At 40.1% G+C, this 15,648-nt stretch overlaps 2 protein-coding genes and 1 long non-coding RNA gene across 9 annotated transcripts in view; 2 read left to right on the forward strand and 1 right to left on the reverse strand.

Annotated features, from left to right (window-relative positions):
* The window catches only part of il4i1 (interleukin 4 induced 1), a 39,509-nt gene extending 26,132 nt beyond the window's left edge, over positions 1–13,377 (reverse strand). Inside the window, exons 1-5 of one of the 2 annotated variants that reach the window (XM_017308266.2) lie at positions 13,106–13,377; positions 8,849–9,381; positions 8,555–8,660; positions 7,405–7,619; positions 4,558–4,670 (exon numbers count right to left, since the gene is read on the reverse strand). In XM_017308266.2, the coding sequence (XP_017163755.1) occupies positions 4,558–4,670; positions 7,405–7,619; positions 8,555–8,660; positions 8,849–8,893 (479 nt within the window). In that variant the 5' untranslated portion in view covers positions 8,894–9,381; positions 13,106–13,377. Of the gene's footprint in view, positions 1–4,557; positions 4,671–7,404; positions 7,620–8,554; positions 8,661–8,848; positions 9,382–13,105 lie in introns of those variants that run through there. The other variant, XM_008425259.3, reaches the window with a different exon arrangement.
* On the forward strand, positions 1,294–2,429 carry LOC145554556 (uncharacterized). Its single transcript, XR_014090537.1, has 2 exons — positions 1,294–1,897; positions 2,321–2,429. It is a non-coding gene; the product is annotated as an uncharacterized LOC145554556 (long non-coding RNA).
* Positions 13,318–15,648, forward strand: part of snx19b (sorting nexin 19b) — a 55,190-nt gene continuing 52,859 nt past the window's right edge. For 2 of the 6 annotated variants that reach the window (XM_081614607.1, XM_017308269.2), the window contains exons 1-2: positions 13,391–13,562; positions 14,625–14,885. In XM_081614607.1, coding sequence (XP_081470733.1) covers positions 14,682–14,885 — 204 coding nt within the window. In that variant the 5' untranslated portion in view covers positions 13,391–13,562; positions 14,625–14,681. Of the gene's footprint in view, positions 13,563–14,624; positions 14,886–15,648 lie in introns of all 6 variants that reach the window. The other 4 variants (XM_008425253.3, XM_008425254.3, XM_008425252.3 and 1 more) reach the window with 4 other exon arrangements.

A 15,648-nucleotide genomic window follows, 5' to 3' on the forward strand; every position in this document is an offset into this window, starting at 1 on the left:
TTAGTTACTTGTTGTGCCGTTGGACAGTGTTCATAGTTGAACGTTATTTACCGTTAATTGCGATGTTTCAGTTGTGGTTTCTGACATATGCAATATGGGCAACCGCCCAGGGCGTTATTTTTCTAGGGATAGCAGGAGACCTCTGCAGATTATAGCACAGCGATGAAAGCAAAACAGAATGAAGTGAGTTTTAATTGATACTGGTTAAATATATTTCAGCTCTAAGTATTTAATATCTAGGTGTTTTTATGGGAATGTGGATCTTTCAGATCAATCTGAAAACCAATTTTGATAGGTAAACTTAATGTTATTGTGTCATTTAGCGCGGGGCGCTGGTCTTGGGTTCGGTGGTCTTGACTACAACTCTGCTACATGGCTCCTTGGTTGCATGTCCTCCCCCCACACACCTTCTTTACATCCCCTTTCAGTTAGATTTCTTTCTAAATAAATGTGACTAATGAAGTTCATGCTATGTTAGGACAGGAGACGAGATGTTTCCATCCCTGAAATTATGATTCATAGAATCACATATCTAAGTCTAAACTGTTACAGAGAATAAACACAATAAGAACATGTTTAATCTGTGGTAGTGCTAATTAAAATGGCACATTTCTGATGTATTAAAATTAAATACGATCGGCACACTTAATGATATTAGCGATTAGGTAATGCATTCAGCGAGTACTTTTACTTTTAATACTTAAGTATTTTTAAAAGCCAGGACTTTTTTACTTTGACTTAAGTAAAATGTTAATGTGGTACTTTGACTTTTACTTAAGTACATTTTTGACTGTGTATTTGTACTTTTACTTAAGTAAATTTTTTGAGTACTTTCTCCACCACTGCGTATCAGCGCATTTAATCGATCATAACATGCTTTTTTGTTACTGGAAACCATATTCAAACATCCATCAAAGCTACATTTATAAACAATTGTATTATTTAAGTATGTTTTTAATACATAGTTCAGCATATTTAAATATGCTTAGTGGCTATAACAATAGAATAGGAATGGAATATTCTGATATTGATGTATGATGAGCATATTACAAAGCCCACAGCCGTTCATAATTTATTTAATAAATTATTTAGTGTATATATATATATATATATATATATGTGTGTGTGTGTGTGTGTGTGTTTTTCAGCCGACGAGTTCTAGCTTCAGAGATTCAGCAGCTGAGATTGAGTCCAAAATCTGATGTGAGATTCATCCATGCTGCAGTGAATCCGTCTCTCTTTATAGATTCTCCCTCTTCTTCCTCACATCGTGTCTTTAGGAAACTTTCAAAACAAAAACGGAAGATTTAGGACGTATCTTACTAGTGAAAGAATTACATATAAATAATAGTCTTTACCACCTGTGTAAACTTTGCTGGTGAATGTTATAACACATAATATAAGTTTTATAATATGTTATATTGTTTCATTTCTAATATAGGCTCTTGTGTCAGATAATCTAAGTCAATGTTAGAATAATTATTTTTTTTAGATTTACAGAATCTCGGTTAGCCTTCATAGCGGTGCTATTGCAGGGGGGCGCGGGAAGCCGTCTGGATGAAAAGATGAAAAACAAAACATGTATGCTGTATGCGCTGGGTTTTTACCTTAGAATGGCCAACTCTCTGTTATTGGCTGTCAATTTGATACAATAGGGGCTTCTGCACTTGCCATATTTGGGTCCTCTGTCACTGTTTTTCCGAGCCGCCTTTAAACGCAACATGAGCGCTACGACCATAGACATGAATACGTAGAGGCCTCATGGAGGCTGAGTCGTACGTAACAGCGTCGCCATCTTCAATGTGTCAGCAGGGCGAGCGGAGCTCCTCAAGTCCTGCGCTGTGTGTTTCAACCGTTTTACGAAACAAACTGGATTCATTAGGATTACCTTCCCCAGGTAAGGATGAAAGATCAGAATTACTTGACTTTGCAGCCAGAAATTCGCTTCTAAACAACTGAAAAATATTTCCTATGTAGCTTAATTGGCCCGAAATAACCGCTGATTGTTAGCATAGCAGCTAATATAACCGCTGATTGTTAGCATAGCAGCTAACGTTTCATACTGTTTTCTAATGAGAGCTGATGAGAAACCGCTGTTAGAGGATTTAGTGAGTAAAGATCAGAGCTGGAGCTGCTGGTCTTCAGTCTGTTTCCAGCTCAGCTTCTGCATGTCGGTATTTAGCTATAAAGATGCTACGAGTCAGAGCCCAACATGCTGAAAATGCCTTTTTCTGAATGTGAAGGAAACATTAACGAAACATGCGTCGTATGTATTTTCTATTACACTTTTGGATAATTTCTCTTTTATTCTTGGCTTTAGCCTGTGAACCAGGACGTCTCAGAAGTCATTGAGTTCTCCCAGTGTGACCAGCAGACTGAAGCCTGTGACCAGTGTTCCCAGTATAATAAATAAATATTTTATTTTTTCACTTTGTGTGTATTTTTAAATATCTCAATCTGAAGTATTGGTGTATTAATGTAGCTTTTGTAATACAAATAATTTACTCTTAGAATTATTTTTACTCTTTGCTGTCAATAGCAGAGTTGACAAACTGTATTAAATATTTATTCTCTGGAAAAAAGTAAGAAAAATATGTAGTTTAATGTTTGACAATGACTGATTTATAAATCAAAAGTTATTTCTCAATAACGTATAAAAAATAAATACAGGAAAATTATTTGTTTCTTCTCTTGAAATGATAAATATACATTAAATTTTGGAATTATGTAAATATATTCTTTAATAAAACACTAAAAGTGTGTCTGTTCATCAATATAAAAATGATCAGAATCATTTCTATCAAATAAAACATTGTGCTCTTTATTCAGAAATGTTACAAATATGTTAATGTGTGTGAGAAAATGTGTCAATGGCAAGAATTAAAATACTACGGCACTTTATAAAGTTCGGTCCATTCACTTGTATTATCTTACTGGCACATATTCCACATTCAATATGGCGGACGCTGTTACGTATCGCAACAACGGGCCGTCCTGCTGCATGAGGCGTCTACGTGTTCATGTCCATGGCTACGACGCTCGCGCTGGGTTTACGCCTGTGCGGCAGTGAAGGAGACCTGCTGCTGGGCAGAGCTACGCAGGTGTGTATTAGAGTCATGGCAGCAAAACGCAAAGAACTTTTCACAGTTTTCCCCCCCAAACTAACAGACTCTTGAGTAAATCTGTTGGATCTGCATGATATTAGCTAGCTAGTCATCTTTTAGCTAACTTTACCTGCGTAAAGTTAGCTAAAAGATGACTAGCTAGCTAATATCAATACAGCACCTTAAACTTGTTAACAAGTAGCTTGTAGGCTACTGGTGTTGTTGTCTATGTTCAGCTACGATTCATTTTGCCCCCCAAAAAGTTGATTCCCCTCCTTGTTCGTCTGGAACCGGGGCTGAGTATAACGGAGTTTCTAAGAATCAGCCCCCCACCCCCTTCGCTCACACACATCGTTCAATCAGACAGCTATTTGTAAGCCATAGGGGGGGCCCAGAAAAAGTTTGGGAACCACTGCACTAAACAAAGATGAAGCCAAGATGAAAAGCTATAAAAAACTAAGTGCATGAAGAGGAAGTTCTGTTTTTGTTTGTTTTTGTTTTTTTTGCATATTGTCACTTTCTCAGAATAATGGACCATGTAATTTTTTGACAAAAGTGATTATTTAAATTTTTTTATTGGCAAAATCATCTTTTGGCAAAAAAGAGACAATTTCTTTGCAAAAATAACTTGGCAAAAAGGACTTAGGTCAGTATTTTAGGAAGGTGGCGATATGACAATTAGTCTCTCAGATCATTGTGCATTAGTGATTTGGCAGTTCAGCCTGTGGAGGAGATGTCGCGCTCGCCTCGTAGTCACATCACACTTATTTATATGTATATTGAAGGCATTAAATCAAATTTAGCAGCATTGATATTCTCTATAAACAAGTGTTACATTTATATATCTGTGGTGTGTATTAAAATATTAGCATTTAACACAAAAACACAGTGGTGGACCATCTCAGCGCCCCAACCACCGGATTTAGAAGGTTTTCTTGGGGTAAAGCTCTGAGTATCATCATAAATATGACATAAAACATGCTGACTGAGGTCTGTGAAGTCTGATATGAAGCACTTGCTGTTTGTTTTTTTTTTTTGTAAATTCTTTGCAATGTGAATTTGTCAGCATGTTCACCCCTTGAAAGATTAGCAAAGTCTTAACTGTTTTCCATTTGGGAACAATCTTTCTCACTAAAAAATGATGGATTTCAAATAGTTTGGAAATTAACCTACACCCATGACAGGTATAGCAACCTCTAAAACATCCTGGTTTAACAGAGCCTTCTTAATGGTCAGCTAGTCAAGTGCATCTTCTTGCTGCTTCTTCCTCTTTGTAATCACTCATAAGAGTTAATTCAACTCTTAACTACCATGAGCTTTTGCGAGTTTTTCAAGGCTAAGAAACATGTTAAATCATATCAGTATCCTATATAGGCAAGATAAGGCTTTAATATATTCTGACGCATAAAACCTTAGAATTTGTTTTTTAACCACAGATCAATTCACTACTCACTTATGGAAGCTTGGGATCCTCATTGCTCCCACTTCTGCATACCAGCCTTCTCTTCTGTTCCTGAAGGTCTCCACCCGTCCTCCGATTCGCTCACTAGCTTCTATTATGGTCACCTTTTTAATCCATAGATAGGGAGACATAATCATCACCGTGGAAACATCATCCACTGCCACCCTATTTGCACTTGAAAAGGTCAGTGCCAGCACCTCCCCCACAAGACTAACATGTAACAGAACCAGATAATTCCTGTACAGTATTTGGAATAATTGTAATCCACCGAAATATGGAAAGAAGAAAAACAATGATGAATGTATATAAAAAGAAAAGGTATAACACCATATATATATATATATATATATATATATATATATATATATATATATATATATATATATATATATATATATATATATATATATAAATATAAAGAAATTAAAAACATTAAAGACATAAAAACATGGAAGACATCAAAACCTACTCTAACCCTAATTTAGCCATAATCAACTCTAAACAGTTGGTTTTAAGTTGAGATTTAAAGGCTCCCAGTGTTTCAGCTGTTTTACAGTTTTCTGGAAGTTTGTTCCAGATCTGTGGTGCATAGAAGCTGAATGCTGCTTCTCTTCGTTTGGTTCTGGTTCTGGGGATGCAGAGCAGAACCAGAACCAGAAGATCTGAGGGGTCTAGACGGTTGGTACAGTAATAACAGATCTTTAATGTATTGTGGTGCTAAACCGTTCAGTGATTTATAAACTAACATCAGTATTTTAAAGTCTATTCTCTGAGCTACAGGGAGCCAGAGGAGGGATTTTAAAACTGGTGTTATGTCTCTATCTTCCTGGTTTTAGTCAGAACAGCAGCAGCAGCTTCTGGATCAGCTGCAGCTGTTTGATTGATTGATTAGTCAGACCTGTGAAGACGCTGCTGCAGGAATCAATGCGGCTAAAGATAAACGCATTAATGAGTTTCTCTAGATCGTGCTGAGACATTAGTCCTCTAATCCTGGAGATGTTCTTCAGGTAATAGAAGGCCGATTTTGTGACTGTCTTAATGTGGCTCTGAAGGTTCAGGTCAGAGTCCATCACTACTCCCAGGTTTCGGCCTGATCGCTGGTTTTTAGTTGTAATAACTGAAGCTGTGCATTGATTCTAGTTCGTTCCTCTTTAGGTCCAAATATAATAACTTCAGTTTTGTTTCTGTTCAGCTGGAGAAAGTTTTGGCACATCCACACATTGATCTGTTCTAAGCATCTATTCAGTGATTGGATGGGGTCAAAGGTCACCTGGTGACATTGTGATGTAGAGCTGTGTATCATCCGTGTAGTTATGGTAGCTGATCTTATTTCCTGTTAAAACCTTAGCTAGTGGGAGCATATAAATATTGAAAAGAAGGGGTCCTAGGACTGAACCTTGGGGTACCTCACATGTGACCTTTGACCTCTCTGATGAGAAGTTTCCGATTGAAACAAAGAAATCTCTGTTCTTTATGTAAGATTCAAACCAGTGGAGCACTGGACCGGAGAGTCCGACCCAACTCTCCAGTCGATTCAGTAAAATGTCCTGATCAACACTGAGGTCCAACAGAACCAGCACTGTGGTTCTCCCACAGTCTGTATTTATATGGATGTCATTGAACACTTTGACTAGGCCGTCTCCGTGCTGTGGTGAGCACAAAAACCAGACTGGAAGGAGTCAAAGCAGTTTGTTATTGTTAGGAAGTTATTTAATTGTTTAAAAACAGCTTTTTCAATAATTTTTGCTGATGAATGGGAGGTTGGAGATCGGCCTGTAATTCTGCAGTAGTGATTTGTCCAGATTGTTCTTTTTTATCAGTGGTTTGATAACTGCTGTTTTCAAAGCCTGGGGGGAAAAAACACCTGAAGAGAGCGATGAGTTACTATTTGGATCAGATCATTAGCAACGACAGGCAGGACTTTCTTAAAGAAATGTGTGGGTAGGACATCCAGACAGCAGGAACTGGAGCTTAATTGACTTATAATTTCTTCTAGGGTTTTAAAATATAGTAGTTGAAAAGAGGGCTAGTTAGCTCTGGTTAGCTTATTTTATTCTTTAGTTTTTTTATTATTTTTATTCCTAAATTGTTTGTCACAACCATGATGTATCAACTCCATAACTGACAATTTACAAAACTTTGATGAAATTTTGTGAAATAAAAGCTTAATTTTAGTAAAATGTAAAGATTTCATGGACCTGATGAGCTACAATATGGCCTCCTTCAGAATAACATCATATAAATTGAGGTAGTTTGGCTTTTCGTCAACTCCGCCTGATGTTAATTCCATCAGTTTTTCTGACTCTTTTAGTGAAATTGTTGTCAAATCTCACTTAAATGTGCAATTAATTCATTTTAATGTATTTTACATAAATTGCATTACTTCACATGTACCAAGTTTTTCATTTTACTCACTAGTTTGTCACCTTCAGTTCTGTGTCAACTCCGTCAGATGGACTTTTTGTTTTAAATAATATTTATTTTGTTTCTTGAGAAGCATTTCTCTGTAAAATAAGTAAAAATATCACTAATAGGGTCATTAAAAATAATTTCATATTTATTTTTGTCAAATGGTGATGACAACGTTCTAAGTCAGGTCGATTAAAAGCTAAATTTTTTTTTTAAATGTTGCAACTGGGAGCTTGTACCTTAGCATCTTTACATTTCCAAAACATTATTTGTCATATTTGCATTCATCAGGTTGAGAGATAAAAAAAAATTATGGGAAAATTAAAACTCATTTTGTCCCTATTCTCAAGAATCACTGCCTGTGTTCTCCCTCTTAGCCCCCGACTTTAAAAGTCTAGGTCCACCACTGTCTTTCCCCACCCAACCAACCTTATGTCCTGCATCTTCTAAGACCCTGGCAGCGGTCAGTCCAGCCATGCCCCCGCCGATGACTGCCACGTGTCGAGGCATCCTGGCAGCTGGGAGTCCGTTCGTCACAATGTCCAGGAGCTCTCTGTAGTCAGCGTCCTGGAGACACTCATAGAGAGGGTCTCCTATGATCCCGCTGGCTGCCAAAACCACAACTCCCACTAGAACCAGCGGAGCTGTGAAACAGAGACAACTTAAACCCCTTTCCCTCCGTTTTCCGTCATTTAAAGAGTACAAAGTAATGAATTGTCTCCAAGGTCACATTAAAACTAACAAAAACTAAAACCCCAATCCTAACCCTAACATTTTCATTAACTAAAATATAAAAAAGTTAATTAATGAGGAAAAATAACTGGAACTATATTGTGCATTTATAAACCTAACTAAAACAAACAGAAATTAAAATAGGCCTTCGCCAGCGCTTCGCTGCTCAGGCCTAATTAAATAATGTCCTTCATGTTTATGCTTATGAATTAATTTACTAGCCTTTTGAACGGTTTAATTTAAATTTCCCCCACACAAGCAGTTTATTTTAGCTGCCAATAAATTACATAGTCCTGCTGGCAGCAGTCTGTAAAATAACAGTAAAGGTTGGTGGAAAACAACAGACACTCGTTCAATAATATTTCAATACAGTTATTGAAAATGATTTCTTCTGTTAAGTATTCCAGTTGATGTATTCATAATTACAATATAATTCTTTGACTTTTTTATTTCTGCAACTAACAATTGACCAAATTATTAAAAACAAAAAAAACTACAACAATATTTAGCTAACAACTACAAATCAGTAAATTCACTCTAAAAACAAATTTGAACTAACTGAATTAGACAAACAAAAAGTCACAACAAAATAAAACTGATCTATAACTAAAAACCTAAAACTATTATAACTGTAGTTGCGACAAATTATGTGATGTCTGATTATAGCTGTATATTGTCACCTTCCTGAAATAATGGCCTATGTCATTTTTTTGTGAAAAGTAATTTAAAAAAAAAATCACCAACTCTGTCTTTCCAAAAAAAGCTTATGGCAAAAAAAAAACTTTTGGCAAAGAATGACTTGGGTCGTTATTTTAGGAAGGTGACAATATGCAACTGTAAAACCTACCGTATTTGCACAGAGCCATGTGAGGCACCATCTGGAGAGCAGAACTCCACAGTTTGGACCTCCTCCCTCTGCTGTGTGTGATGACACTCAGAGAGGAAACAGAAACCTAACAAATACAAGTCTGATTTAGGTTTTGCTGAGGGACTATCGAGCTAAATGAACAACTGAGTGTTTCACTGAATTAGATATTTTAAAAAACACACACAATATGATACAAAACCTGATAATGTTTGCATTTTTCCAATGGAAATTTTAAAAAATAAGTATCGCCCCTTCCAAGCTACATTAACTCACCTCTGTCAAAGGAAATGTATGGTAAGTAGTTGGAGCTCTGGGCATGACGGAGCAGCAATGACCCCGAGGCTAAAGTATCAGAGCGGTGAGGCTGACTGGGAAACCTGAGGAGCACAGTGTGTGTCACGCTGCACACAAGGTCATTTTTGTGATGGCTCCCTCAGGTCTTCCAGAAATATTTTCCCACACCAGCTTGAGAGTCAACCACACTGAACAAATCAGATTAGTGAGGGAACACAAGTCATCAGCACACCTCATTTCCTCCATCTTCCCTCATTTCAGGATCTGACCTGAAAGTGCTCCTTTGGATGTGTCCAAGAAATGCTCCAGCTCAACTGTCAGACATCCCCATTCCTCCAGTCAGTTAATAAAGATTGCTAGAAACATAAATTGGTGCTTACTCACCAGAGAGAGAATGTGAGACTATATTCACCCACTTCTCTGCTTGTCTTCCACAGAGCTGGAAACACATGGGTTTTGAAAGCAAAGGAAAGCAAAAGCAGGGTTGGAGTTTCATTTTCCTGACTTCAGATCTAAAAAACAAAACAAAAACAAGTAAATGCTGAGGATTTTCTTATGAGCAGTCACGGGGAAAAGTACACATTCTTTCCATTCCAAGGTTGGACTTGTCTTTGTAATAAAAATAATCTGGTAATGACCTGTACAATTATTTAATATAAACTGTACTTCATGTAAGATAATTTAATTCTGTCCTTATTTTTAAACTTTTTATACTGAACAAAAATTATAGTCCAGAAAACAGAACTAAATCCAAACAGGAACTCAACACAAGAAAACAGTCCGGGGACCGCCCATGGCACAGGAGGTGAAGCTCACGTGGGCGGTACGGTGGATGGTGACGTTGGATGCGGAGCAGAGGTCGCGGAGGGTAGCGAAGTCGGAGGCGGAGCTTGAGCCGCGGTGGGCGGCGACGCAGGAGGCGGAGCTTGAGCCGCGGCCGGGCGGAGCAGGACACTGGGAGCTCAGGCCTAGCAGGACACTGGGAGCTCGGGCCTAGCAGACACTGGGGACGCCGCACCAGCGGCAGGTTCTGGCAGGCCGGCAGAACGGCCGGCTGAAGTCTCGGGAGGAGCACTGGGGAGCTGCACACCAGCAGCGGACTCGGGTCGTCAGCAAACTCAGGGGGTGGAGCCAAGGGAAACTCGGGGAAGCAAGGTGGCTGCTCATCAGCAGCGGGCACGGGGAACTCTGGGGGCGGAGACAGACGCCGCCTCGGCGCGGGAACCGGAGGCAGCTGCAGGCTTTGCCCAGGGGCCGGGACCTCCGGCGGCTCAGGGCGGCGTCGGTGCCCAGGGGCCGGGACCTCCGGCAGCTCAAGGCGGTGTTGACGTCGGTGCCCAGGGGCCGGAATCTCCGGCGCCTCAGGGTGGCAGTAACGGCGAGGTCCATATCCGGGAGGGCAAAGTACCAGCCGCGATCCCAGCCACGGGTTCGGACTGGCAGGAACTGCTCCGCTCGACTCCCTCTTTGACCTCTGCCGCGGCCTCTGTCTCCTGGGCGAGTTTAGGTCCGAGGGGAGACCTAATTCCTCCAGCAGCAGCGGAGAAGGTGTAGAAGAATATACTTATGTTAATAGTTAAAAGTTATAAGTATCTGGGGATCTTGTTCACGAATGGGGGAAGAAGGGAGCAGGAGATCGACAGGCGGATTGGGGCAGCGTCTACTGTGAAGCGGGCGCTGTACCGGTCCATCGTGGTGAAGAGAGAGCTGAGCCAAAAAGCGAAGCTCTCGATTTACCGGTCGATCTACGTTCCCACCCTCATCTATGGTCATGAGCTTTGGGTCATGACCGAAAGAACGAGATCACGGGTACAAGCGGCCGAAATGGGTTTCCTCCGCAGGGTGGCTGGGCTCTCCCTTAGAGAGAGAAGCTCGGTCATCCGGGAGGGACTCAGAGTAGAGCTGCTGCTCCTCCACGTCAAGAGGAGCCAGTTGAGGCTCGGGCATCTGGTCAGGATGCCTCCTGGACGCCTCCCTGGTGAGGAGTTCCGGGCACGTCCCACCGAGAGGAGGCCTCGGGGAAGACCCAGGACACGCTGGAGGGATTACGTCTCTCGGCTGGCCTGGGAACGCCTTGGGATTCCCCCGGAGGAGCTGGAAGAAGTGGCTGGGGAGAGGGAAGTCTGGGCCTCCCTTCTAAAGCTGCTGCCCCCACGACCCGACCCCGGATAAGCGGAAGAAAATGGATGGATGGATGGATGGAGATCAATACATATTTATATAACTATAAAACACAAATAAATAATGATTAATACTGACAAATAAATAATGAATAATACTGAATAATATATATTGGATGCATGTTTATATGTATGTATATACATCCATACATATATAGATATATATCTATGTTTTCCAGCCGACGAGTTCTAGCTTCAGAGATTCATCAGCTAAGATTGAGTAAAAAATCCAATCCGAGGTTCATCCGTGCTGCAGTGAATCCGTCTCTCTTTATAGATTCTCCCTCTTCTTCCTCACATCGTGTCTTTATAAAACCTTAAAAACCTTACTTTTGACAGAGTGAGAAAATTACATATAAATAATAGTCTTTACCACCTGTGTAAACTTTGCTGGTGAATGTTATAACACAGTGTTTTTCAACCACTGTTCCGCGGCACACTAGTGTGCCGTGAGTGATCGTCAGGTGTGCCGTGGAAATTATTCAATTTCACCTAAGGTACCGTATTTTTCGGACTATAAGCTGCTACTTTTTTTCTAAGCTTTGAACCATGCGGATTGTATCCCGCTGTGGCTTTGCTGTGTATTTTTCTTCAACCACCAGGGGGCTCTCTAGCAGGAAGTGAATCATTAGAAGTCAAAATTGTAAATCAAAAGAAGAACGTGCTAATTTTCAACCTGTTCAGGGCTATTTTTAAGCAGCAGGCACGATGGATAAATGTTTTCAAACTCATATCAGGCACCTTTTAAGTTGAGGGCTGTCGATCTGGCACTACGGGAGGGAAATAGAGCCGCTGCATTTAAGCTCGGTGTGAACGAAACCATGGTTCGGCTTTGGAGACGGAGTGCTGCGTCCTTAATATATGCAGCAGATTTATTAGGACGCCGCCCTCTGCTGGGTCCTTATGGAAAATCGAGAGCAGCTTCCAGTTTTTTTTTTGTTTTTTTTTTTTATATAAGGCGCTTATATGGTGCGCTCTATAGTCCGAAAAATACGGTAATTGATTTTAAAAGATTTTTTTGAAAATGAATTATCTGCAAATAATGCCATCTTCGAGTGTCTGCTGTAGCAGTGACTAGCGGCGTAATCATGTAATTTTCTTACCACTAGATGGCAGTAGGTACAGAGCATTTTACATTACAACAAGAGAATTAGTGATGCATGAATGTTACAGGTAGCGGTGAGAGCATCGTATCTTGAAGACAGTGATGGAAAAAACAGAGAAGCTCAGCAGTAGTTGGGTTGGAAAGAACATGGGTCCATTTCCCACAACATATCTGTGTGAAGTGAGCTTCTCAAGCCTGGCTACTATAAAAACTAAAACCAGAGAGAGACTGAGAGCTGTGGAGGAAGAGCTTTGTCTTCAATTTCTGCCAGGAAATCAGCTGTTTTCATCCAAACATGCACATGTTTCACACCAGGTGGGTAAAATATACAGATATTGACATTTTGTACATGCAACTCTTCATATTGTAACAGTGAATATGAAGTGAAATGTTTTCCAAATATTATTGCTTCTTTCAGAATAAGAATTATTTTCTGTATTCCGGCTATAAGATGCTTGTGGATTAGTTTGTAAAACAGTTTGAAGTTTTCTACAACTTCTTTAAATTTAACACCACAGTGTTGTGGCTGTTCAGGTGTATTTTTGAAGTGGACATGTTAAGTGCAATTTGAAATAAGAAATGTAAAATGTGATAAAAATGCATTTTTGTGTTTATTTGATTCCTATTCAGGAGACTTTGATAAGAATGACTATATATGTAATATAGAGTATACAGAATATCTTTGTTTACATTTTTGGTTGGTGGTGTGCCTCGAGATTTTTTCAATTAAAATAACGTATCTTGGCTCAAAAAAGGTTGAAAAACACTGTTATAACACATAATATAAGTTTGATAATGTATGTTACATTGTTTCATTTCTAATGTAGCGGGGCTGAACCCGTATTACACCAAGCACTGTAGCTAATATTAGCTGGTATCTCGCCGGTGGACATAAATACAGTAAAGTAATATTCCAGTCACAGAATATACTCAATAATATGTCCATCTTACTTGTGAAATGTTGTCTATGGAGCCCTCACATCAATAATCCATCAATCCAAACAACAATATCCTCAGTGCTGAGGCATCTTCTGCTGTTTTGATTGAGCAAAGTAGGAGGGACGACCGCTCCAAGATGGCCGCCGTATTTCCTGCGCCGGAGCAGCCAATGCGGCGTCAACTCTTATATTATGTCTATGGTTCTTTGCCCCGAACTGCAGCTGTCCGAGGTTATGGTCATCAAACAACATTTCCCATGAGCCTGTTGGTTGATGACTTCACAAAACAGGAAGTAAACATGAAGGAAAATGTCATCAAGTGGCTTCCCTGAGCCGTGACAGATCGCACAGGTTGCAAACCTTTTCTCTTCTTTAAACAGTGAAGTGTAGCAGCAGGAAGCTGTCACATCCCTTCTGGTGGTGCAGCTGAAGCGTTAGCATGATGCTATGCAGCCTTAGCTGTTCTGCTGGTACGTGATCGCTTTGATAAAACATCCCAGCTGTCATGTCGTTGTTTCAGACTGCTGACACTCAAGGCTCGTTTATTATTCCATTCTCACTACTCTATTGTCTTTAGCAGCTTTAGTTAGGGCTCTGTTGTTGCTGCTGTTCTCATGAAGACTGGCGAATATGAGACATTTAACGACGCTAATGATAAAAACCAACCCGTCAGATTGTTGCAGTCCATGTTGAATAATATAGACAAATAAGCAGCTGCTGTTTGCTTAAAACAGTGTTCGGACGCTAAGAAAGCGATAGCATCAGAATCACATTATATTATTGAATAAACGACTAATTCACTGCTTTTATTGAATCAAGATCCATTTTAGTTATTTTTTCCCGCTTCCAGGTAAACTGTATTAAGTGAGCCAGTTTGAGCTGAATACTGTAGAAACCAGTTTATGACAATCTGCTTCCATCTCATCTTTGTCACACGTATCAATTATTTAGAGAAAATAACTTTGCAATATTCTCCTGGAACTGCTAATATCTGTCCATCCACTCAGTCAATCAAGATGACTGTACAGTCAGCACACTGGTGCCTCCTGCGAGTTTTCGAAGGCGGCCTGGTCCCTGTCAGTCGGCCCCAAGGCCGTTGTTACAGTCTAGCTTTCCTCCATCAATGTGTCCAGAGCAGGGCTGCTCAACTCCAGTCCTTGAGAGTTACCATCCTGCAACTTTCAGAGGCGTCCCTGCTCTAACACAGCTGGATCAAATGAAAGGCTCATTAGCAGGTCTGTTCAGAGCTGATCCTGGTCTGTTGGAGTAAAGATGCTTCTAAACGTTACAGGCCTGCAGCTCTAGAGGACTGGACTTCAGCACCCCTGGTCCAGAGCATTTATGCTGTATAATAAATAATCTAACAACAACTTGAATCGTCACCACAAACTTTCTGTTCCTTTGAAAAACTTCAAGTCATTGCTGTACTCATGATTTCCAGCTTAAGCTTATCCCACTTCATGGAGAAACATTTATACTAATGCTCCAAGTCTATTAGGAGGTTTACATTTTTTTTAAACATTTTTTTCCAGGTGTGCCGTTTCCCTGGCCTGCATGATCCCTGCTTCTCTCTGAACGTGCTCAGGGCCATGGCTGAGGGGATGGGACAGAGGAGCCTTATGGGCTTCGGTGTGCTGCTGGCTTGGCTCTTGCTTTTCCACCTGTTGGTCAATATTTGGCTCCTATGTGTGTTCACCAGCTTGCTGCTGGTGCTCGGAGGCTGGTTTGGCTCCCAGGCTATCCTAGAGTCCAACAGCTTGGTTCACCTGGAGAGGTTCATCAGTCTGGAACAGGTGAGTGCATCACTAAATGGGTTTGTTTGTTCATGTCTTAGCACATGTGTGTGTTTAATTTTGTGTCTGCAAAATAATCAGGAAAACATACTGAGAAAAAATAACCTTAGCACAGGGGTGGTCAATCCTGGTCCTCCAGGGCTGGTGTCTAGCTGAATTGTGAAGGTGTTGGTAGAGTGATGAACACACAAGCCAAGAGCACATCATAAAGGTTAACGTTTAAGGATGTGCAAATGTGGAAGAGACTTGCAGCAAACGGTGGTTCTTCAAAGTATCCACTCAGGAGGATAGAAAACATATGCATACCTCACTTTTCTGATTATTTACTGTGAATTTTCAAAATAAAGGATCATTCTCCATCCAATTCAAAAGTACACAGTACTTTGTGTTGATTTATCACATATTTTTCTCCCAAAAATACATCGAAGTATACTTGCTTAGAGGATTTAATGATTGTTTTCCAACAGTTGATTCTGGGAACATTGTGGCGTTATTATTAGATTTTAAATGCAGTGTTTGACCATGACATCTTTTTATTTCGTCTGCAGCTCTGTGTTGGTCTTAAGGGTACAGTTTTAGATTGGTTCTAGTCATATTTGAAAGACAGAAGGTTTTCTGTTCATCTGTAGCACCACAGCCTCAAAGAGTGAACCCACAAAACCTAAAGTATTTAGTACCTCAAGATTCAATCATAGGCCCTATTTTGTCTATATAGTATTTGCTGTCTCTTGGACACATTTTAAAAAAATGTAATCTCTCCTTT

This window comes from Poecilia reticulata, chromosome 13, assembly GCF_904066995.2.
Source record: "Poecilia reticulata chromosome 13, P_reticulata-male-v2, whole genome shotgun sequence".
NCBI classification, from domain to species: domain Eukaryota; kingdom Metazoa; phylum Chordata; class Actinopteri; order Cyprinodontiformes; family Poeciliidae; genus Poecilia; species Poecilia reticulata.